The sequence below is a fragment of the Nycticebus coucang genome, chromosome 22, assembly GCF_027406575.1.
Source record: "Nycticebus coucang isolate mNycCou1 chromosome 22, mNycCou1.pri, whole genome shotgun sequence".
Classification (NCBI taxonomy): Eukaryota; Metazoa; Chordata; class Mammalia; order Primates; family Lorisidae; genus Nycticebus; species Nycticebus coucang.
Genome location: NC_069801.1, coordinates 49,246,973 through 49,270,248, shown reverse-complemented (window position 1 = coordinate 49,270,248; position 23,276 = coordinate 49,246,973). Strand labels below are relative to the sequence as shown.

At 36.7% G+C, this 23,276-nt stretch overlaps 1 protein-coding gene across 8 annotated transcripts in view; it reads left to right on the top strand.

The window, feature by feature from the left end:
- TUT4 (terminal uridylyl transferase 4) overlaps nucleotides 1-23,276 on the top strand; it is a 228,991-nt gene that overhangs the window by 187,143 nt on the left and 18,572 nt on the right. For all 8 annotated transcript variants that reach the window (XM_053576504.1, XM_053576498.1, XM_053576503.1 and 5 more), the window contains 6 exons: nucleotides 3,455-3,541; nucleotides 6,115-6,218; nucleotides 9,510-9,567; nucleotides 9,673-9,776; nucleotides 10,071-10,160; nucleotides 12,337-12,450. In XM_053576504.1, the coding sequence (XP_053432479.1) occupies nucleotides 3,455-3,541; nucleotides 6,115-6,218; nucleotides 9,510-9,567; nucleotides 9,673-9,776; nucleotides 10,071-10,160; nucleotides 12,337-12,450 (557 nt within the window). The remainder of the gene's footprint in view (nucleotides 1-3,454; nucleotides 3,542-6,114; nucleotides 6,219-9,509; nucleotides 9,568-9,672; nucleotides 9,777-10,070; nucleotides 10,161-12,336; nucleotides 12,451-23,276) is intronic.

The window sequence follows — 23,276 nt, the reverse complement described above, 5'->3', positions numbered from 1 at the left end:
TGGCAGAGGTTTTTGAATAGTTTATAAAGCCCCAAGCACAGATACTTAGTCAATGACTGTTATGTGCAGGGCAGTGTTGTAAATGATTTTAAGGAGCTTAGACCTTGGATCTGAGCAATCTGATATGATAGGCTATTAAATTGAAATCAATTAAAGTTAAATAAAAATTAAGTTCCTCAATTATGCTAGACACATTTCTAATAAGCACTAACTGCATGTGGCTAGTGATTATTGCACTAGACAGTCTAGTTAATATTTCGTTTTTTCTTTTTCTTTCTTTTTTTTTTTTGAGACAGAGTCTCACCGTGTCACCTTTGGTAGAGTACTGTGGCATCACAGCTCACATTAATCTCAAACTCTTGGGCTTGAGCGATTCTCTTGCCTCAGCCTTTTGAGTAGTTGACTGTAGGTGCCTGCTACAACGCCCGGCTATTTATTTGGTTACAGTTGTCATTGTTACTTATCGAGCTCGTACCCCCCAGCCTTGGTGTATGTGGCTGGTGCTCTACTCACTGAGGTATGGGTGCTGAGCCTATTGTCATTGTGGTTTAGCAGGCCCTGGTCGGGTTCGAACTCACCAGCCCTGGCGCCCTAACCACTGAGGATGGGCGCCAAGCCTAGTTAACATTTCTTTAACATTTCGGTTATTGCATTGCCCTTGTAAAACACAGGTCTAGATGGATGTAGAAGACTATGTAAATTGCTATAATTGGAAGCAGAATGTGTTATGTGCTGTAGTATTGGTAAACAAAGGCAGTGCAAACACAATTTTAACTGGGATCAGAGGAATCAGGAGTAATGATGTAGTATTTGAGATGGACTTTGAACTGCATTTTTACATTATGCCTAGAAGCATAGAGTGCATAATGTGTTTGATGTAGTGGGGTTTAAGAAAGGCAATAGAGAAAGATAAGTCTATAAGGATATTTGGAGGAAAGTCTTGCATGCCTCATTCAACAAACATTCGTCAAGTACCTGGGATATATTGATATATTGTTCCTCAGCAAACATTTATGAATTACTTGCTATGTCCAAGTAAGATAAAATGTGCCTCCTGCAAGGCAACCACTTACCTGCTTTTGTCACTATAGATTAAATTTGCATTTTGTAGAGTTCTCTGTAAATTGAATTACATAGAATGTACTCTGTTAGTTTTGGCTTCTTTCACTCAGCATAGTTATTTTGAGATTCACCCATGTCATATCTATCAGTGGTTAATTCCTTTTTATTTCTGGGTAGTAGTCTGTTCTATGGGCATACCAAAATTTGTTTATCCATTCACCTGTTGTTGAATATTTAGCTCATTTCAAAATTTTGGCTGTTAAAGATAAATCTGTCGTGTATGTTCATGTGTGGGTCTGGATATGGACCACATGCTTTCATTTCTCTTGTGTAAATATTTTGGAGTGGAGTGGTTGGATCACAGCATATTGTTTTTTAGCAGCTTTATTAAGATGCAGTTCATTACATTTGTTTTTATTCAGTCATTTATCTCAATGTGGACTCAAGGGTATTTTATACTTCAGGTTATAATATTACTACTTTGTCTTCTTGCTCAAATTATTCCAGATTTAGCCATTGTTAGCTCTTTCAGTTGTCTTCTGGGTTCCTTTTACATATACCTATCAGTGTGCCCAGTTTTTTTTTTTTGTTTGTTTGTTTTTTAGCACTTCCTTTCTTTCTGGCACTATAAGATGCTCTAGCTCACCATGTATATTTTCTGCCCTAGTCGTAGAATCAGATGTTTCTCCATGGAGCCCTGGTTCCTTTTGTTGGAAAATGGTATTAGAAATCAGTATCTGAATACTAGGTGTGCTTGATATTACTGGGGTGTCATTGCTTTGAGGCCTTCTTAGAGTGAGAAAGTATGTATATGTGTACTAAGCCATATATATTACACTCTTCTGTAAGTATTTATATGTGTGACCATCGTATCTATATTAAGCTAAACATATACTGAATCTCTAATTCTAATTCCTTACCATATGGTTAATTCTCACCTTGTTTCCTTGCTTATCTGTAAACTCCCACTCTAATGATGCGACACCTGGTTCCCACCATCTACCAGCCATTTATTGTCCAATTTCAGTATATATGTATAGCAGCATCAGAAATGTTTACAACTCTTTTTTTTTTTTTTTTGTGGTTTTCTGCCGGGGGTGGGTTTGAACCCACCATCTCCAGCATATGGGACCGGCACCCTACTCCTTGAGCCACAGGTGCCGCCCAAGCATCAGAAATGTTAACCCATACCCCTTTGGGAAACAACTTTATCAACTAAAGTACAGTGTTTATGTGTAATTTTTGTTGCCCTCAGTCTTACAGGTTCCACTCATGTTCAGATTTACCAAGGTTAGCACCTTTCCTCTCAGTCCTTTGGGTGAAGTTGTTTCATATATTTATAATATAGTTGGATTCTTTTGTCATAGTCTGCCTCACATCCTGAGATCCCCTGATCTACTAGATAAGTTTTTTTTGGCCAAGGCTGGGCTCGAACCCACCACCCTTAGCATATGGGGCTGGCACTCTACTCCTTGAGCCACAGGCGCCACCCAAGTTTTTTAAATTTGCATATATTAAGGGACGCTCTTTGTGCTGCAGAGTTCTGTTGGTTTTGTTGACTGTGTTGTGTCATATATTCATTAATAGAGTTTCATACAGAATAGTTTTACTGCACTAAAAGCAAATTGCCTGTATTTCATTTTTCAACTCCCTCTGTAACCACTGATATGTTTATTTTTTAAAAAACTGAATATTAATTTAATTCTTTATGGCAAAATTATAATAAATTACTGCTTTGTTCTTGTTACTATATTAACTTTTGGGGGTGAATCTGGAAGAGGAGATAAGAAAAATACTTTGTTCTTAAGAATGTATGGTCTTACTTGGAAAAATAAGATGAATTTAAATGCAATAACTAAAAACTGAAAAGACAGTATAAAATCAGATGCTGGACTATAGCATGTAGTTTGGAGAATTAAAGAAATGGAATAAGGAAAGATCATTAAAAGCTGGTTTTCAAAGCAGTTTATATGGAAGATATGAAATCTTGACCAGGCAGTTGAGGGAACTATTAGATTTGAATAGCCCTAGTGCCTAATGTACAATATGAATACAGTCTTAACAAAAGAGGAAAACAAGCATGGTTATTGGAAAGAGTGGAATGTGTGAAGAAAATAGTGTTAAATAGTTTGATGACATACTGGTAAATATCTCATAGGGAAAATGATCATGTAAAATGTACATTGATCTTTAAACATTATTTTTGTCCTGTCCCTTTTCCTTTCCCCTCCTTCAGTAACGTTTATGGTTTTAAGGTCAAAAAAGTTAACAAATAATGAAGACATTGTAAAATTTTTAAAAACTGTAAAAATTTTATGGCAAAAACTCGAAGATGTTTTCAGATTCTATTTTCCTTACTTTTCTTTTTCCTTTTTTTTTTTTTTAAACCTAGATGAGTTATCACCACCTTTCTCTGAACAACACAACAGGGAGCAAATTTTAATTGGCTTGGAAAAGTTTATTCAAAAAGAATATGATGGTATGTCATAGGTTAAAAATTGATTGCTTTTGTTGCTATAGTCACATGGTCTTGAGTTTATTTAATTTAAAAAATGCTTACTGAATGTTATGTACTAGGTACTATTTTAGTTACTGGGGATACAGTGCTAATAAAAGAAGTGAAACCTGCCTTCATGAAGCTTTAATTTGGGGGGAGGGGAGACCGTTGACTAACAAGTGTATAATATTATATCAGCCAGTGAATGCTGTTAAGGTATAGGAGCTAAAAATATAGAAGTGATGGAGTGTTATGTTAGGTCTTTCTGAAAAGGTGGCATTTGAGCAGAATCCTAAATAATATGAAGACGTAATTATATGAATATGCAAGGAGAGACCACTGTAGAGAGAACAAGACTGGATTATGTCTGATATGTTTGAAGACCAGATGGCTGGAGTATTAGAGATAGACTGTAATAGAAATATGAGGTGAGAGAAGTGGCCTAGGAATTGAATCATTAGGTAGAAGGACTTTGGATTTTATTTTGAGTGTCTAATGAGAAGCTTTCAGAGGGTTTTTAACCAGTTAAGTGCCATGATGTGAGAGAAGAGATTGTAATGCCATCAGAGTCTAAGTAGGCAGAACATTTAGGAGGCTACTGCATAAGTCCAGATGAGAGACATAATAGCGATTTGAAGAAGTAGACAAGTATTCAGTTTTGGTATAATTTTGAAAATAGAGCTGACAGAATTTGCTGATGTGAGAGAAAGAAAGAAATTAAGGGGCGGCGCCTGTGGCTCAGTTGGTAAGGCGCCGGCCCCATATACCAAGGGTGGCGGGTTCAAACCCGGCCCCGGCTGAACTGCAACCAAAAAATATCCGGGCGTTGTGGCGGGCGCCTGTAGTTCCAGCTACTTGGGAGGCTGAGGCAAGAGAATCGCTGAAGCCCAGGAGTTGGAGGTTGCTGTGAGCTGTGTGAGGCCACGGCACTCTACCGAGGGCCATAAAGTGAGACTCTGTCTCTACAAAAAAAAAAAAAAGAAAGAAGTTAAGGATGGCTTTAAAGGTTTTGCTTTAATAGTGAAGAATTAAAATATTTTGTGCCTAAATATTTTAAATGAGGATAACGTTGATTTATACTTAAAATGAATTTGTACTTTAAAAAGCGATCTGAAAAAAAAAAGAAAAAAAAAAGCGATCTGTTACATGTCCATTTTTTATTGTATTTGTTAGTATATAAAATATTGACCAAATCTAAGTGTCTTATTAATCTAGTACTCATTTCTATTTGCTGATGAGCATAGCTGCTTTTATGTCTCTCAGTTTTCATTGAAATTTCAAGAAGGGTATCAGAATTGGTGAGAGAATTAAGTTTTGAAAATACAGAATTTGTTATTAAATGTGTAAATTACATAATATTAATAGAAAGAGCCAGGGACAGTGATATGTGCCTGTAGTCCCAAACTGCTCCAGACACTGAAGTGGGAGGATTGCTTGAGGCCAGGAGTTCAAGGCTGTTAAGAGCTATTATTGTACTTGTGAATAGCCACTTGCACTCCAGTCTGTATAGTAACATCCTATCTCCAAAAACTTTTTATGGAAATAAAAGAAAAGGAAGAAAAATTCGGCTTTTAAAACCACAGCTTATTTGAAGTGGTAGCTGTTACTGAATGACACTGAGTGTGAAGGGATAACCATATCTTAATTTATATCAACTGGATTAATCACTCTTACTTGGAAGAGAATTAATTCTATATGCTAAGGTGATATTCATAAACGTGCTTGAATTATAACAGGAAAGAACTAATTTATTTTCAAGAGGTCAATCCCCTTAACTATTGATGGTGATGTTGAGAATGAAGAAAAGTAGATGGATTTCTGAGATAAGTCAGAAGAAGTTAAAGCGTTTCATGATTGTTTGGATGTGGAAGTTGAGAGGTTTTAAGAGTTGTACCTATTTTTCTGATGTGGGCAACTGAATGGATGATGATATAATTTGCTGACAATAGGGATTATAGGAATAAAATAAGCTTTTTTTGTTTTGTTTTTAGAGATAGTTTCACTCTGTTGCCTAGGCTGGAGTGCCATGGCCTCAGTCTAGCTCACAGCAATCTCAGATTCCTGGCCTCAAGCAATCCTTCTGCTTCAGCTTCTCGAGTAGCTGAGACTACTGGTGCCTGCAACAATGCCTGGCTAATTTTTCTATTTTTAGTAGAGATGGGGTCTTGTTCTTGCTTTGGCTGGGCTCGAACTCCTGGGCCCTAGGGATCCTCCTACTTTGGCCTCCCAGAATGTTAGAATTACAGGTGTGAGCCACTGCTCCTGGCAGGAATAAAAATGGATTTGAGGTGAAATTGATAGTTTAGTTTTGATATGTTGAACTTATGATATCTGTGGAAAGTGCAAAAAGCAATTGAGTGCGTGGGTATGAGAACTTGGTTAAAAGACCTGGACTTAACATTGTTTTAGAATTTTTTAATGTATCTTCCACTGGTAGGTAATTCAAACCATAGAAGGGGACAAGGTCACCTTGTGCTAAACCACAAGGTAGATAATAGAAGAATCTTCTTTCCTGCTAATTATAAGACTTTTAACTTTTATTTCCCTTTGCTTAGAGAAGGCAAGATTGTGCTTATTTGGCTCCTCTAAAAATGGATTTGGTTTTCGTGATAGTGATCTGGATATTTGTATGACCCTGGAAGGCCATGAAAATGCAGAGGTAAGAGTTAGTGCTTGGAAAGGGATGTGGAAATTTCATTTTCTCCCAATGGTGAATATATTTTTATTTTTGTATGCAATATTGATAAAATTACATGAAGTCATTCTTTGTATAAATATATTCGTAATAGCAGTGTTTGAAGTATAAAACAATTGGGCCAGGTGTGGTGGCTCACGTCTGTAATCCTAGCACTCTGGGAAGCCGAGGTAGGTGGATTGTCTGAGTTCACAGGTTCTAGACCAGCCTGAGCAAGAGCAAGACCCCAGCTATTTGGGAGGCTGAGACAAGAGAATCGCTTGAGCCCAAGAGTTTGAGGTTGCTGTGAGCTATGACGCCATGGCACTCTACCAAGGGTGACAAAGTGAGACTTTGTCTCAAAAAAAAAAAAGAAATATAAAAAAATTAGCATTATCAACTTAAAAGACATTCAAATCTTAAAATGAATAAATTTACTATTTCAGTAATTTTATAATGCAAAAATTATATCCCTGTGTATTATAAGTGCTTTGTAATGAATTTTGGAAAAACATTACTATATCGTAAAGTTGGAATTTTTTCATCAGACTCTGAGAAGCTGGTGCTTCAGTTTGGTAGTGAACGCTGATCTCACTGTGTCTTCCCGTATCTCTTCTATTAGGTGATTTCTTTGTATCACTACAGATAGTAAATACAGGCAGTCATCTAATTTATAAATGAGTTGTGTTCTAACAATTAATTGTAATTTTTGGCCACTCACATACAATTTTTTTCATAGAAGCAATATTGTAAGTTATATTCTAGGATAGCTTTTATTTTTATTTTTTTAAATGTTTTTATTTAATTAATTAATTTTTGTTTTGTTTCGTTTTGTTTTTTGTTTTTGAGACTGAGTCTCACTCTGTTGCCCTGGGTGGAGTGCTGTGGCATCATAGCTTACAGTAACCTCAAACCCTTAGACTTCAGGGATCCTCTTTCCTCAGTTTCCCAAGTAGCTGGGACTTCAGGCGCCCATCACAATGCCTGGCTGATTTTTCTATTTTTAGTAGAGATGGGGTCTCTGTCTTGCTAAGGCTGGTCTTCTGAGCTAAAGCGATCTATCTACCTGCCTCAGCCTCCCAGAGTGGGATTATAGGTGTGAGCCACTGCACCTGGCCTGGGATAGCTTTTAGAAACCATTTTGGGTGGGGAGGGGAACTAACATTTATTAAGTTCCCAATATACACTTTTACATACATTATCTCATTTCATTCTTACAACCACCTTCGAGGTAGGTATTATTTCCCCCATTTTACAGATGAGGAAACTGAGGCTTTGAGAGATAAACTGACTTGCCCAAGTTCACACAGCTAGTAATTGTTGGAGCCGGGATTCGTACCCAGGTCTGTCTGACTCCAGAGTTCATGCTCTTTCCATTGTGTCTCACTGCCTCTTTGTAATTTTTTAACCCATAATGTAGCTGAAATATAGTACTAATAGTACTGTAGAACCTAACCACTACTTTCTGAAATCAAAAGCTTTCTGAGTTCCACCGTGAGATGCCAGGAGCAGACCTTCCCCCAGTGCAATTTCAGTAGTGAGAATGGGTACTTAACGCTTTCCTTCTCTGTGTACCAGGCCTTATAGTGGGAATGAGATTGTCCAAGCTCCAGTGAAGAAAGGGACTGATTGGGCAGGCAAGAAGTGTTCGAGGCCTTTCTTCCAGCAACTGGAAAAGGAGGGGATTCTTGTAGATGCTTGGTCCTTTACCAGCATAGCTACTGGTATTTATTTTTCAAAATAGGGGACTGCCTGCAAGATTGGGGTGAGGCCAAGCTTCTGGCATCTGTAGTGGTGTCAGTATAGCCTCTATTACTTTATAAAAGATTTCAGCAAAATAATAACTTTGCTGAAATAGTTCTTTGAAAAGATAGTGAAATTGTTAGTCTCGGAGTAAAGTTGTTAGTGATGCCATGTGGATCTTTATTTCTGGCCCGAAGAAGTTGCTTTTGGTATTGCTATCTTACTGTTCTATAAAGAAACTGAAAAGTTGCAAATGTTTTATTTGTTCTCCTTAACTAAATTGTATTTAGTGCTGTCAACTTGGAGAGAGGCTGCCCTTCTCCATTTTGAAGAGCAAGAATTAAGGAAGTAGGAAATGATTTTTACCCAAGCAGGAGGTTAGAATTTTAGGTAACTTTTATGTAAAATTTAATCACACTTCTGATCTGTAAGGTTTATGTATTGTGTATGTGTACAAACTGTGTCATTCACATTGGGAAGGTGAAACTTTAAAAAAGAATAAATTATTTTCTTTCAGATGAGCCATAATTGAAACTTTAAAAACTCAGCATAATTGTATCCTTCAATAATAAAAAAATTACTTCCTTTATTCATTTTATTGTACATGCATTAGTAAATAACGATTTCCTTGAAATCCCCATATTAAGCTACTATGTCTGCTGCTCTCTTGTAGCTAAAAGGAGCATGTCAGAGATATGCAAAAGTGATTTACTAATCACTGTTGGGATTGATGTTTATACCTTTCAGCTTAATACAGTTAATTTATAATACCATTATCCTCCCTGTTCTTGTATTATGATTATCATTATTGTACCAACTAGCTGTCTCTGGTTTTTAAAGAAGTAAGACATTTAAATTTGCAGAGGTAAGAATTTCCTTGGAGAAATAAGTGCTGGTAATAATAGGAGTATCTTTCTATTCCTCATCAACATAATTAACAACAACAATAAGTAGCTCACAGATTTAAAGTGCTTATTTTGTACCGGTCATGCTGCTGGATGTTTTTCATGCATGTCTCTAGTGATCCTTCCAACAATTCTGTAGGGCAGGAGTTTATGATTATCTTGATATTATAGAATAACAGCGTGATGCTCAAAAGGGTTATGGGTCTGAATACTTAGTTCAAGATTTAAATCCAAGTTTATCAAAATTCAGAGCCTATGTTCTTAATTGCTGTACTATTTTGTTTCCAATAAACCTACCTCTAGTTTATTCACTTGTTGAAAACTATATTATTCTACTGTGTTTGTGCTTCTCAAACTTTAATTTGCATGTGTATTTCCTTGGTGTCTTGTTAAAATGCAGATTGGACTGGGGAGGGGCCTGAGATTCTGCATTTCTGTCAAGTTTCAGATTATGCTGATACTGTGGGTCTGTGATCCACATACATTTCAGTAGCAAGGTTATGTAGAGCTTTATGACTAGAAATTTTAAATGCTAGCATGAAATGCTTAGACTGAAGTAGAATTTGCACAAGGCCAAACTGAGTCAGACAAAATTTTAATGTATTATTTATTTGTTTTGTTTTTTTAGAAATTAAATTGTAAGGAAATAATCGAGAATTTGGCAAAAATTCTTAAGAGACATCCAGGTATGAACCTTAAATATTAGCTTTAAAACAAAATACAAAATACAAAATAGTATTACATCATGAAATTATCGAACCTTCTGAACTGAAGCCTTTTTTTAAAAATAGGTTTAAGAAACATTTTGCCTATAACCACTGCCAAAGTGCCTATCGTAAAATTTGAACACAGACGAAGCGGGTTAGAAGGAGATATCAGTTTATATAATACATTGGTAAGTTTCTTTTTTATAGGCTAGGTGTAGTTGTATTTTTCATTTCAAAAGTTAAAAATTACTGACTATACCTTTATGTTTAAAACTTTCAAACGTGAGCAGTATAAGGAGAAAGTATTTTATTCGTCATCTTAATATTTCCTTCAGATTGGAGGTTAGTTTTTGACTCATTAATAGCTACTTTACGTTTTACATTTATATATTTTTTATTTGGCATGTATCATATCTTTTTAGTGATGTTTAAGTTTGATTTGCAAAAGTTTGAAATGTTTTCAAATATTAATTATTTTTCAGGCTCAACATAATACAAGAATGCTAGCTACTTATGCAGCTATTGATCCTAGAGTACAGTATTTGGGATATACTATGAAAGTGTTTGCTAAGGTATTTATGAAACAGTTAATAATCTGCTTTGTTATAATACTCATGATATTTAAAATGAAACATACTGATGTCAGACTTGTGAAAAGTGTTGTCTCAGTCTTATTTACCTGAACTTAAAAAAAAAAAAGACATTATTAAGTGGGTTTGTGATTCATAGTCTTTTTCCTGTGCATGCTCTATTGCAATAGTTCTCAACTTTCCTAATACCGTGATCCTTTAATACAGTTCCTGTGGGTTGCGACCCACAGATTGAGAACTGCTGCTCTATTGCTATGTTCAACCTTAGCTAGTTTCTCAATGGTGAAACTTTTTAGTGCAGTGTTGATTTTCAATCTCAGGTGTGGGATTTGGGCTACCATCCTAGTTAAGAATCTCTGGGTTAGGAAATGTTTGGGTTTAGTGATAAATTTTTCTGATAAGAAAACAATAATACCAATAAAACGTTACGCTTTTCCTGTTACAATATTGGTTATACTATTGAATTCTGTTTTCTTGTTCTTATGCTAAATGTGTAAACTACACAAGGGCAGAGACTTTTATTTCTGTAGTTCATTGTAGCTCCTGCTTTATAGTAGCTGCTCAGTAAATAGAAATAGTGAATTTTATGAATGTGTATGAAAGTATTGGTAAGGGAGAGACTTAATCAGATTTTCATTTCTTATAATTTACTCTTTCCGATAGGAAAGCATATTTGTTTAGATACTCCTGTGTTTCTAGACAGCAAGCGTCTTAGAGAAGAAAGAAAAGCATGCAGGCACAAACTACATATAGCTACTTTTAAAGATTTGTCGCACAAGATTATTCCAACATGACAGTTTGGCTATAAATACGTAAGAGTTTGGTAATGAAATCAAATATAGATATAAGCTAAATCCTTATTCAAGGACGGAAGTCTCTGAAGATTTCTTTTCATTAGATTTTTTTTTGTAATTTAAAATTATTTGAATATCCAGCATATTCATATCTTCAGAATTCAAAAGATCTAAAGGGATATATGATGGAAAAATGAAAAATTTCCTTTCTACACCTATTTGCTAGCCAACCAGAGTCTCTTGCTAGGGACAACCAGTATTAAAAGTTCCTCTATCCTCCCAGAAATACTACTAGTATAAGCAAATGCACAAATTACCTATCTCCTTTTTATTACAGATAGAAACATACTGAAAATGTTGTTCTGTACTTCTTTTAAACTTTGTGATAAATAGAATTTGGAGATCATTTCATATTAGTATAAGAATATCCTTATTCGTTTTATTTTTTATTTTTTGGTAAGAAACTGGGTTTCACTGGGTTGCCCAGGCTAGCCTTGAACTCCTGGGATTACAGGCATTCTTTGTTCTTTTTTAATGGCTTCATACTATTACATTGCATTGATAGTCCTCAACTTTATTAATCTGTGCTTTGTTAATAAACCTAAAATTATTTCTGATTTTTATTATAACTTCTGATTTTTGCTATTACAACAAGTGGTGCAATTAAAAAACCTTCATATTTCATCATTTTACACATTTCGTGGCATATTTACAGAACACATTATTAAAATAGAATTGTTAGGTTAAGGGAAATGTGCTTTTATAATTTTGATACTGTCAAATTTATTCTTGATAGAGTTTGTACTAATTTAGAACACATTATTAGAATCGAATTGCTAGGCTAAGGGAAATGTGCTTTTGTAATTTTGATATTGCCAAATTTATTCTTGATGGAGTTTGTACTAATTTTGTGCTCTCACCCACAATTTAGGAGAGTGCCTTTTCCTCCACACCCTGTGTAAGAGTTTGTTATTGAACTTTTAGGTTATTTGTTAGTTCAGTGTGTTAAAAAATTGATGTGGGCTTGGCACCTGTAGCTCAAGCAGGTAGGTTGCCACCCCATACACCGGAGCTGGCGGGTTTGAATCCAGACCAGGCCTGTCAAAACACAATGACAGCTACATCAAAAAATGGCTGGGTGTTGTGGCGGTGCCTGTAGTCCCAGCTACTCGGGAGGCTGAGGCAAGAGTATCACTTAAGCCCAGGAGTCTGAGGTTGCTGTGAGCTGTGATGCCATGGCACTCTCCCGAGGGTAACAGCTTGAAACTCTGTCTCAAAAAAAAAATTGATGTGGCAAAGTTATTAATATTTCTGCATGGAATAAACCTCTGAAGTTTTATTTTCAATCATTATGGTTTTTGTAGCGATGTGACATTGGAGATGCTTCCAGAGGAAGTTTATCTTCATATGCATATATCCTTATGGTGCTGTACTTTCTGCAGCAGAGAAAGCCACCTGTTATCCCAGTTCTACAAGAGGTAGGTGTTTAAGAAATCTATAAAGGAGTTTTTGTTTAAACATTGGATCTAAACACAGTAGATTTTGCTCACTTGATATCACCATGAGGGATTTTTTCATCATGAACGTCCTAAGTTTTTTCACGCCTTGTTGAAAAGTTTATTGCAGGGAAGTATACACTACTGGAAGAATATTAGATAAACAAAACTCCTGAATATCTGTTGTAATGTTTTTGAATTTTACAGCCTTAGGGTACTGCCGATGATTGTGAAATTCTCATAGTCTATCATGAACATAGTATCTTAAGATGCAAGTATTTAAGTTTCTTCTCTCTGGAGTATTTTTGATCCTGCCTGGCAAAGAAGTTTGATTTATTCTTATGTATCTTTTTGTCAACCATTGAATTTTGGTTGAGAATGAGCCCAAGGAAATTATTCTTCACCTCTTCTAAGGTCATATTAATTATATTACATTAAACATAAGAATGTACATTAAAAGAAAGTCAATTTGTGACTTCTGAGGGACTTCATAGAGTTCTTTTTTGTAGCCAGTTTATATTCTTTGAAATAGGGGCAAAAGAGTTCTTAATCATCCATCTCTTCCTCTTGATTCTTAGCACAAAGTGGATATGTAGGCATTAGGGAGGATCTGGTTCTGATTTTGTAGAATGATTTTGTACCTGTTTTAAGGTAAGAGACAAGCATCAGACTTGTTTAGAAAATCATATATTCTGATTTTACATCGTTTATAGTCATGGGAAAGAAAAAAAGTTAGTACTCAGTGCAGTAGCTCATGCCTATAATTCTAGCACTTTGGGAAGCTGAGGTGGGAGGATTGCTTGAGGCCAGGAGTTAGAGACAGCCTGGGGAACCGTGAGACTTTGTTTCTACAAATTAAATTAGCTGGACATGGTAGCATGTGCCTATAGCCCCACTTCCTGGGGAGGCTGAGGAGGAGGATTACCTGAGCCCAGGAGTTTGAGGTTGCAGTGAACTATGATGACATCATAGTACTGTACCCCAGGCAAGAGAGTGCAGCCTGTCTCTTTAAAAAAAAAAAGGCTGTCTCGGCACCTGTAGCTCAGTGGTTAGAGCACTGGCCACATACACTGGGGCTGCTAAAACTGCAAAGACGACTACAGCAACAACAACAAAAATAGCTGGGCATTGTGGTGGGCACCTGTAGTCCTGGCTACTTGGGAGGCTGAGGAAGAGAATTGCTTAAGCCCAAGAATTTGAGGTTACTGTGAGCTGTGATGCTAGGGCCCTCTACCGAGGTTGACATAATGAGACTTGGTCTAAAAAAAAAAAATTTGCCAAATCTGTGTTGGTCTATCTATATATGTGTGTGTTTAAAGTCTTTATTTTTTAAGAGCAGTTTTAAATTCATAGCAAAATTGAGAGGAGGTACAGAGATTTCCCATATACACTTTGCACCTATGCATATATAGCTTCCCTCATTGTTAATCCCACCAGAGTGGTATATTTGTTAAAACTGGTGAGCCTAACATTGGCACAGTATAATCATCCAAAGTCTATAGTGTACAGTAGGATTTACTCTTGGTGTTTTATACCCTGTTTACACTGGACAAGTATATATCATTATAGTATCATACAAATAATTTTTCACTTCTTGAAAAATCGTCTGTGTTCTGGGTTGAGGGGAGAAGACGATAACCCCTGACAACCGTTATCTCCATAGTTTTGCCTTTTCCAGAATGTTATATAGTTGCATAGTTGCATCATACAGTCTTTTCTGGTTGACTTCTTTCACTCAGTAATATACTTTTAAGGTTCTTTCATGTCTTTTCTTTCTTTTTTTTTTTTAGAGACAGAGTCTTCACTTTGTTGCCCTAGGTAGAGTGCTGTGGCATCACAGCTCACCCCCAGTGTATGGGGCCAGTACTCTAACCATTAAGCTAACCATTAAGTATAGTTAGTTTTTATTTTGCTGTTGTTTAGCAGGCCGGGGCGGGCTCAAACCTGCCACCCTCAGTGCACAGGGCCAGCACTCTAACCATTAAGCTAACCATTAAGTATGGTTAGTTAGTTTTATTTTTTTTTTTGAGACAGAGTTTCAAGCTATTGCCCTGGGTAGAGTGCTGTGACATCACAGCTCACAGCAACCTTCAACTCTTTTTTTTTTTTTCCCCAAAGCCTTTAAAACACATACATTTAAATTACAAGATTACAAAAAGGATTTCTTGATGGTAAACATATTTTGGGTAAACATAAGCTTTCTAAATTTACAAGCATTTCATTGCAAATATTAATACTCTACACTCCTCCTTTTTACATATAGGAGAAACTTCAAATCCTTTACTTTAGGAAGAAACGGAGGAAAAGCAATACCTTAAGAGCAACCATTCCTATTTCTCCACTTTCCTTGGGTGATCTAACATCTTATGTACATTAATTACAAAAAGAAATTTTAGAGTCCATTGAATTTAAGCACAAGATACAGCTAAAATTTCCCCAAGCATTCTAAATATTTGATGTTTATAAGTGTGAATAAATAATAGGTATAAGTCAGATTCTAAAACTAACTGAAGGATGAAAAGAAATTGACATGAATAGCCAACAGTCAGTAAATATAAATTTTACTATGGGGTTTGCTCCAACCTTCCTTTTCTATTCTGGAACCACTCCAACTCTTGGACTTAAGCAATTCTCTTGCCTCAGCCTTCCAAGTGGCTGGGACTACAGGTGCCCGCCACAATGCCCGCTATTTTTTTTTTTGTTGGTTGCAGTTGGCGTTTTTTGCCTGCCACAACACCTGCTATTTTTTTTTGGTTGCAGTTGGCATTTTTTGGTGCCCGCTACAACGCCTGGCTATTTTTTGGTTGTAGTTGTCATTGTTGTTTGGCAGGCCCGGGCTGGATTTGAACCTACCAGCTCCAGTGTATGTGGCTGGCACCCTAGCCACTTGAGCTATATAGGTGCCAAGCCAAGTATGGTTAGTTTTGTCAGAAATTGCCAAACTGTCTTCCAGAGTGGCCATACCATTTTGCATTCTTACCAGCAGTGAATTAGAGTGCTTGTTGCTCTGTGTCCTTTCTAGAATTTGGTAAGTGTTAGTGTTCTTTATTGTGGCCATTCTATCAGGCATGTGGTCGTATTTCATTGTTATTTTAATTGCATCCTCCTGATGACCTGGCAGACCTTATTTCATATGCTTATTTGCCATTTCTGTGTTGTCTTCTGTGAGGTTATGTAAGGGTTTTGGCTCATCTTTTTTTTTTTTTTTTTTTGAGACAGAGTCTCACTTTGTTACCCTTGGTAGAGACCTGATAGTGCCATGGCGTCATAGTTCACAGCAACGTCAAGCTCTTGCGCTCGAGCTTCTCTTGCCAAGTAGCTGGGACTACAGGTGCCTGCCCAGCTGTTTTTATTTTATTTTTCTATTTTTCGAGACAGAGTCTCACTTTGTCGCCCTTGGTAGAGTACTGTGGCGTCACAGCTTACAGCAATCTCAAACTCCTGGGCTCAAGTGATTCTTCTGCTCAGGTGCCTGCCACAACACCCGGCTGTTTTTTGTTGTGGTTGTCATTGTTGTTTAGCAGGGCCAGGCCAGGTTCAAACCCTACAGCCCTAGTGTTATGAGTCTGGCCCCCTAACCACTGAGCTTCAGGCACATAGCTCCAGCTATTTTTAGAGACAAGGTCTCGCTCTGGCTCAGGCTGGTCTTGAACCTGTGAGCTCAGGCAGTCTTCCTACCTCAGCCTCCCAGAGTGTTAGAATTACAGGAGTGAGCTGGCTCATCTTTTAAGCAGGTAATGAATTTTTAGAGCTCTTTGTATATTTTGAATAATAGTTCTTTATTAGATGTGTCTTTGCAAATATGTTCTTCCAGTCTGTGGCTTATTTTTTTACTCTCTTGACATTGTCTTTTGCAGAGCAGAAAATTTTAATTTTAGGAAAAGTCCATTTTGTCAATCATTTCTTTTATGGATCTTGGCCTTTGGTGTTATATCTAAAAAATCATTACCATAAAGCCATCTAGATTTTCTCTTACATTGTTTCTATTTGTTTGTTTATTTATTTTTGAGACAGAGCCTCAATCTGTTGCCCTAGATAGAGTGCTGTTGTGTCACAGCTCACAGCAACCTCCAACTCCTGGGCTTAAGCAATTCTCTTATCTCAGCCTCCCAAGTAGCTGAGACTACAGGCGCCCACCACAACGGCCGGCTATTTTTTGGTTGTAGTTGTCATAATTGTTTGGCAGGCCCGGGTTGGATTTGAATCTGCCAGCTCAGGTGTATGTGGCTAGAGCCTTAGCCGCTTGAGCTACAGGCGCAGAGCCATGTTTCTATTTATTTTTTATAGTCCCTTGCTGCCCTCCTCGCTGCCCATGAGAGTTCTCTTATGTTGTGTTCCAGCAGTTTTCTAGTTTTGTGTTTTACATTTAGGTCTGTGGTCTATTTAGATTTAATTTTTTGTGAGGTGTATATCGCCTGTATCCAGATGCATTTTTCTTTTTGCATGTGGATATCTAGTTACTTCAGGACCATTTGTTGAAAATAGTATTTTTGCTACATTGTGTTGTTTTTGCTCCTTTGTTGAGGATCAGGTGACTGTATTTATATGGGTTTAGTTTTGGGTTCTGTCTTTTGTTTTATTGATCTATTTGTCTATACTTTTACTAACACTTGATTACTGTACCTGTATAATAAGTCTTGAGGTTGAATTGTTTCAGACTTCCAACTTGGTTCTCCTTCAGTGTTGTGTTGGCTATTCTCAGTCTTTCGTCTTTTTTTTTTTTTTTTTTGCAGTTTTTGGCCAGGGCTGAGTTTGAACCCGCCACCTCCGACATGGGGCCGGCACCCTACTCCTTTGAGACTAACGTGCCGCCCTTAGTCTTTTGTCTTTATATAAACTTTGGAATTGGTGTGTAAATATCCACAAAATAACTTGCTAGGTTTTGATTTGGATTACATTGAATCTGTAGATAAAGTTAGGAGGGACTGACATCTTGACCTTGTTAAACCTTCCTATTTAGGAAAATAGAATATCCCACTATTTATTTAGTTCTGCTTTGATCAGAGTTCTATAATTTTCCTCATGTAGATCTTATATATATTTTGTTAGATTTATATCTAGGTACTTGATTTTTTTTTGGTGATATATAAATGATATTTTGTTTTTAATTTTAATTTTTTATTTTTTTAGAGACAGAGTCTTATTTTGTTGCCCTTGATAGAGTGCTGTGATGTCACAGCTCACAGCAACCTCTAGCTCTGGGGCTTAGGTGATTCTCTTGCCTCAGCTTCCCAAGTAGCTGGGACTATAGGCACCCGCCACAACACCTGCTATTTTTTTTTTTTGGTTGCAGTTTGGCTGGGGCTGGGTTTGAACCCACCACCCTGGGTATATGGGGCCAGTACCTTACTCACTGAGCCACAGGCGCTGCCCTCATTTTGGGTTTTTCTGGCGGCTTCGTTATGTAGGTGTGATTGATTAAGCAATTGGCTATTAGTGATCAACTTAACCTTCTTCATCCCTTTTCCCCTTCCCAGAGATTGGGGGTTGAGATTCAAAGTCCAAACCCTCTAATCATGCCTCTTATTCTAGTGACCAGAATGTATCCTGAAGCTAGCTAGGGGTTACCAGCCACCAGCCAACTCATTAGCTTACAAAGAGACATCTCTTTGGAGATTGTAAGGATTATAGGAGTTGCAAGTTGGGAAACAGGTTGAAGTCCACATATATATTTTAGGTTATCGTAATTACATTAATTGATTTTTGAATGTTGAACCTGCCTTACATACCTAGGATAAATCTCTCTTGGTTGTAGTGTATAACTCTTTTTTATACATTGTTAGATTCGATTTGCTCTTACTTTGTTAAGGATTTTTTCATCTTTGTTTATGAAAGATATTGGTCTGTAGTTTTCTTTCCTTGAAATGTCTTTGTCTGATTTTGATATTAGGGTTATGCTGGCCTTATAGAATGAGTTAGGAAGTATTCTTTCTGGTTCTATTCTCTAAAAGAGATTGTAGAGAATTGGTGTGAATTCCTCCTTAAAAGTTTGGTAGAATTCATCAGTGAACTATCTAGGTCTAGTGCTTTCTTTTTTGGAAGGTTATTAATTATTGATTCAATTTCTTTATTAGATACAGGCCTGTTTAGATAGTTTTTTTCTTCTTGTTTGAGTTCTTTATTATCTTTTAAGGAATTGGTTTGTTTCATCCAGTTTATCAAATTTGTGGGCATAGTAGTTCACGGTATTGGTTTATTATTCTTTAATGTCCATGAGGTCTACAGTGATGTCCCCTCTTTCATTTATCTAATGTTAGTAGTTTACCCTTTCTTTTAGTTAGCCTGGCTGGGGTGTGCTTTTGATTTTGTTTTGTAGCTATCCAGCTTTTGTAAACCAGAGGTGATGTATTTTTTAAACATCACTCTGTATAATAGTCTAAAGTTGTTTAGGCTTTGCATTGGGGGATCTTATGCATGATTCTTCTTGTAACCATTTGCCACCTTGCCAGAATACTGTGATTAACAAAAATGGATTACAAACTTTTGTTTTCATGGTGGTTTGTCTGTGTTCTCTCATTACTCATGGATTGGGAGTCTAGGGTAGCATGATGTAATGGAAAGTATAGGTTGTGATATTTAGAGTCAGAGAAAACTGGTCAGAATCCTAAGATTGACATTGTGGCCTTCAACAAGTTGCTCAACTTCCATGAATCTGAGTTTCATTATCATTAAAAATGTAATGATAATGTATAGTAATATTTCAGTATTGATATACAGAACAAAGACTCTGAATGCCTTTGAATGTAGTAGATATTAAAGTAGGTGTTCATAAACAGTGCTTGCTTTTATTATTTTTACTGTTATGGTTATTGCTGTTTACAGCATTATTAATATTATTATTAGAAAAATACAGGTAGCATTGCTATATTTAACTTCAAAAACTCACCTTTTGCTGGACACGGTGGCTCATGCCTGTAATCCTAACACTCTGGGAGACGGAGGTGGGTGGATTGCTTGAGCTCACAAGTTCAAGACCAGCCTCAGCAAGAGTGAGACCCCCATCTCTACTAAAAATAGAAAAACTGAGACAAGAGGATTGCTTGAAGAACAAAGAGTTGGAGGTTGCTGTGAGCTATGGTGATGCCATGGCACTCTACCCAGGGTGATAGCTTGAGACTGTCTCAAAAACCAAAACCAAAAAAAGTCTCCTTTTATCTGCTTAACAGACATATCCTTAACAATTGATAAAATGAGAGACAGTTCACAGATTGTTTCACAGCCTTGAATATGTGGGACTGTGTGGGATACATATAGATGGATGATTTATGGATTTTTGTTTCTGGTCTTTTTAGGTGGTTGTCATATGGGACCCCATTGTTCATTGGTCTGGCATCAGTTAAATGTTGGTCATGGGCACTGATCATCTTTTGAGAGTAAGAATATGTTTGATGAAGCTAGTGATCTCTGGCTTCATTTGTAATCGAGCCTAACTTAAGGTGGCTGGGTATTAATTAAGGCATAGCTAAGAGTATTTTTGATGGTCAACAACACAAAGTTCTTTAGGTCAAAAGGAGCTTTCCTAAGCAGATTGTTGCTGTATTCCAGCAAATCATCATAAGTAAAAGTGAATTTTTATGTAAAGATTAATTCTAAAAGATATTTTGGAGTGTTATTCACATTGATTTTATGAAATTCTGGATTTTCAGCCTATATCCATTTTAAAAATTGTGATTTAATGAAAGAACCTCAAGGACATTATGGGATGTGAAATAATCCAATCACAAAAGATAAATACTTCTGATTCAATTTAAAAGGTACCCAGAGAAGTTAAATACATAGAGACAGAAAGTAGAATGGTGGTCACCTGGTACTAAGTGGAGAAGGAGTGATAAGAAGTTATAGTTTAATAATTACTATAAAGTATTTTAGTTTTTTGAGATGAAATGAATTCTATGTGTGGATAGTGGTGATAAGAGCACATTAATATGAATGAACTTAATTTCACTGAACCGTACACTTAAAAATGGCAAATTTTATGTTTTATATATTTTACTATAACTAAAAAAACCTTACAATTTAAATGTAACAGTAGAAGTAGATATTGAAATATTAAAATAATTTAAAGAAATAGGCCCAGCATAGTGGCTCACACCTATAATCCTAGCACTCTGGGAAACCAAGGCGAGTGGATTGGCTGAGCTCACAACTTCATGACCAGCCGGAGCAGGAGTGAAACCCCATCTCTAAAAATAGATGGGTGTTGTGGCGGGTGCCTGTAGTCCCAGCTATTTGGAAACATTTGAGCCCAAGAGTTTGAGGTTGCTGTGAGCTGTGATGCTGTGGCACTCAACTGAGGGCAACAAACTGAGACTGTCTCAGGAAATAAATAAATATGAAAGTGGGTCATCCTCTACATAAATATGATTGATTTGTTAGAAGGAGGACTAAGAGCTAAGTGGAGGAGGATTGATGTTGAGTGAGAGAAAGTGCAGGGAGAGGAAGAGAGAAAGAAAAGAGACAGAGAAAAAGATAGAGATTGTGTGTGTGTGAAAGAGAAAGAGGGAGGGGATAGCATTAGTGAGTACTTCTGAGGGCTGAAACATGAGAGAGTTTGTTCAAGCAAAGGAACACGCAAAATGAGTGATTAGTCAACTTTCCAAAGCCCACAGATCTATGTGTTGTGCTATTAGGCAACATAGTTGTGTTGGATTTTGAATGTTACTCAAAAGTTAGAATTCTCCTAAAAGAATCAAAAGATCTAAATCAGGCATGGTGACTCACACCTGCAATCCCAGTGCTGTGGGAGGTTTAGGTGGGAAAATCACTTGAGGCCAAGAATTTGAGACCAGCCTGGGCAATGTAGCAAGACCCTGTCTCTAAAAAAAAAATAAAAAAAATTAGCGCTGAGTTGTGGTGCAGGCCTATATAGTCTTAGCTTTTCAGGAGGCATGGGCAAGAGGATCATTTGAGCTCAGAAATTCAGGGTTTTTAGTGAGCTGTGATCATACTGCACTACAGCTTGGGGAACCAAGGTCTAAAGAGTTAGAGTGAAATTGTTACCTAAAAGTACAAAGTCTCTTAAAAACAATCAAGTTCTAAAGAGGTAGCTTATATTATTTCACTATCTACCAAATAAATCTATTTTATAAAGCAGGGAATACTAATAGCATTAGTATTATATTTTAGCCCTTTTAATACTTTCACTTCCTTCTTGAGGGTAGGATCCTATGTTTTTTATAACTTTTTTTTGCAATTTTTGGCCAGTGCCGGGTTTGAACCCGCCACCTCTGGTATATGGGGCCGGCGCCTTACTCCTTTGAGCCACAGGCACTACCCAGATCCTGTGTTTTTGGCTTTAGATATTAATATTTGTAATTGCCAATCTTTTACTTTTTTGTTTTATGAATTGTCAGAATTTATGCTAGATGATTTTCGGTAAATATATTTGTTTAAGTTATATATAAATCTTAAAAAGCAACTTATTACCTTAAGTTCCTAGAAACTTGATCTTTATATAACATACTTACAGATTTACTGTAATTTGAATTACATAATTCAACAAGCATGTTTTAAGTATTCAATCTGACAATGAAATTGGAGGGGTTAGACATGTTGTTAATTTTGCCAATTACTGTCCCATCAAAAATGGAAAAGGCTGTAGAGCCCACCCTACTTAGTAGTTTTAAATTGTATTCTGGTTTAACTGTTTCCTGGGTGCCATCGTGTGTGTGTGTGTGTGTGTGTGTGTTAAGGGTGGGGAGCTGGATAAGGTGTACTATATTTTCTCCACTCAGGCTTCTATAGAATATTTCTGTATTTGTTTTACATATTGAGCTTCCAAGAAGATTCCATTTTAGGAAAGGGTTCTACACCTTAAAAATAAAACTTGTAAACTACTGACTAATTTATGTATCTTTCATTTTCACTGGGAAAACTGAGGAGTTAGAGGGATGATTGTTTTTGCCTAGAATCACTATTTTGCAGGACTAAGACTAGAAACAAGTTCTGTTGACTGTGAATCTGTTATACCTTTCTATTTTACTGAATCTGTTTCTTAAACTTTCTCTACAATACAAATGTCAAAATTATTCGTGGAGGTCGGTTGTGCTTATACAATTATCTTTTGGGATACTTTTTTTGTCTTATAAAGCAGCATTTCTTTTACCCTCTTTTTCTCTTACCTTCCCCTATGGGACTGTGAATTGTGTATTATTCATAATTGATAAGCAAGATTTACAGTCTTCATAAAGATGTCAGGAAAAGCTACCTGATGTCTCATTTAAAAAATTAATGTCCGAGGCCGGGTGCGGTGTTTCACACCTGTAATCCCACTTGGGAGGCTGAGGCAGGTGGATTATCTGAGCTCACAGCTTTGAGAACAGCCTGAGCCAGAGGGAGACCTCATCTCTAAAAATTGACGGGTATTGTGGTGGGCTCCTGTAGTCCCAGTTACTTGGGAGGTTGAGGCAAGAGAATGCTTAAGCCCAGGAGTTTGAGGTTGCTGTGAGCTATGACACCATGGCACTCTACCAAGGGCTACAAAGTGAGACTCGTCTCCGAAAGAAAAAAATCGGTGTCCATGCTTTTCAGCCTGATATAGATAAATAATTAAATGTACTAGAACCAAAATAGGTCTGTTGATTTCCTCTGAGGATAGAAGCAATAGGTATTATCTATTGTGTGTTTGTACACCTGTCATCCTTTGATAAAACTGCCATTTTCACTTTCATTTAGTTTTGCTTCATTAATTTTGAACTGGATGTGTTTTGATAGGCCAAGTAGGTAACATCAAATGACAGCAGATAATGTCATTTGGAGTCTGATGCTTCCAAGATACCTTCTTCCAACTTTGGTCTTTCAGATACATT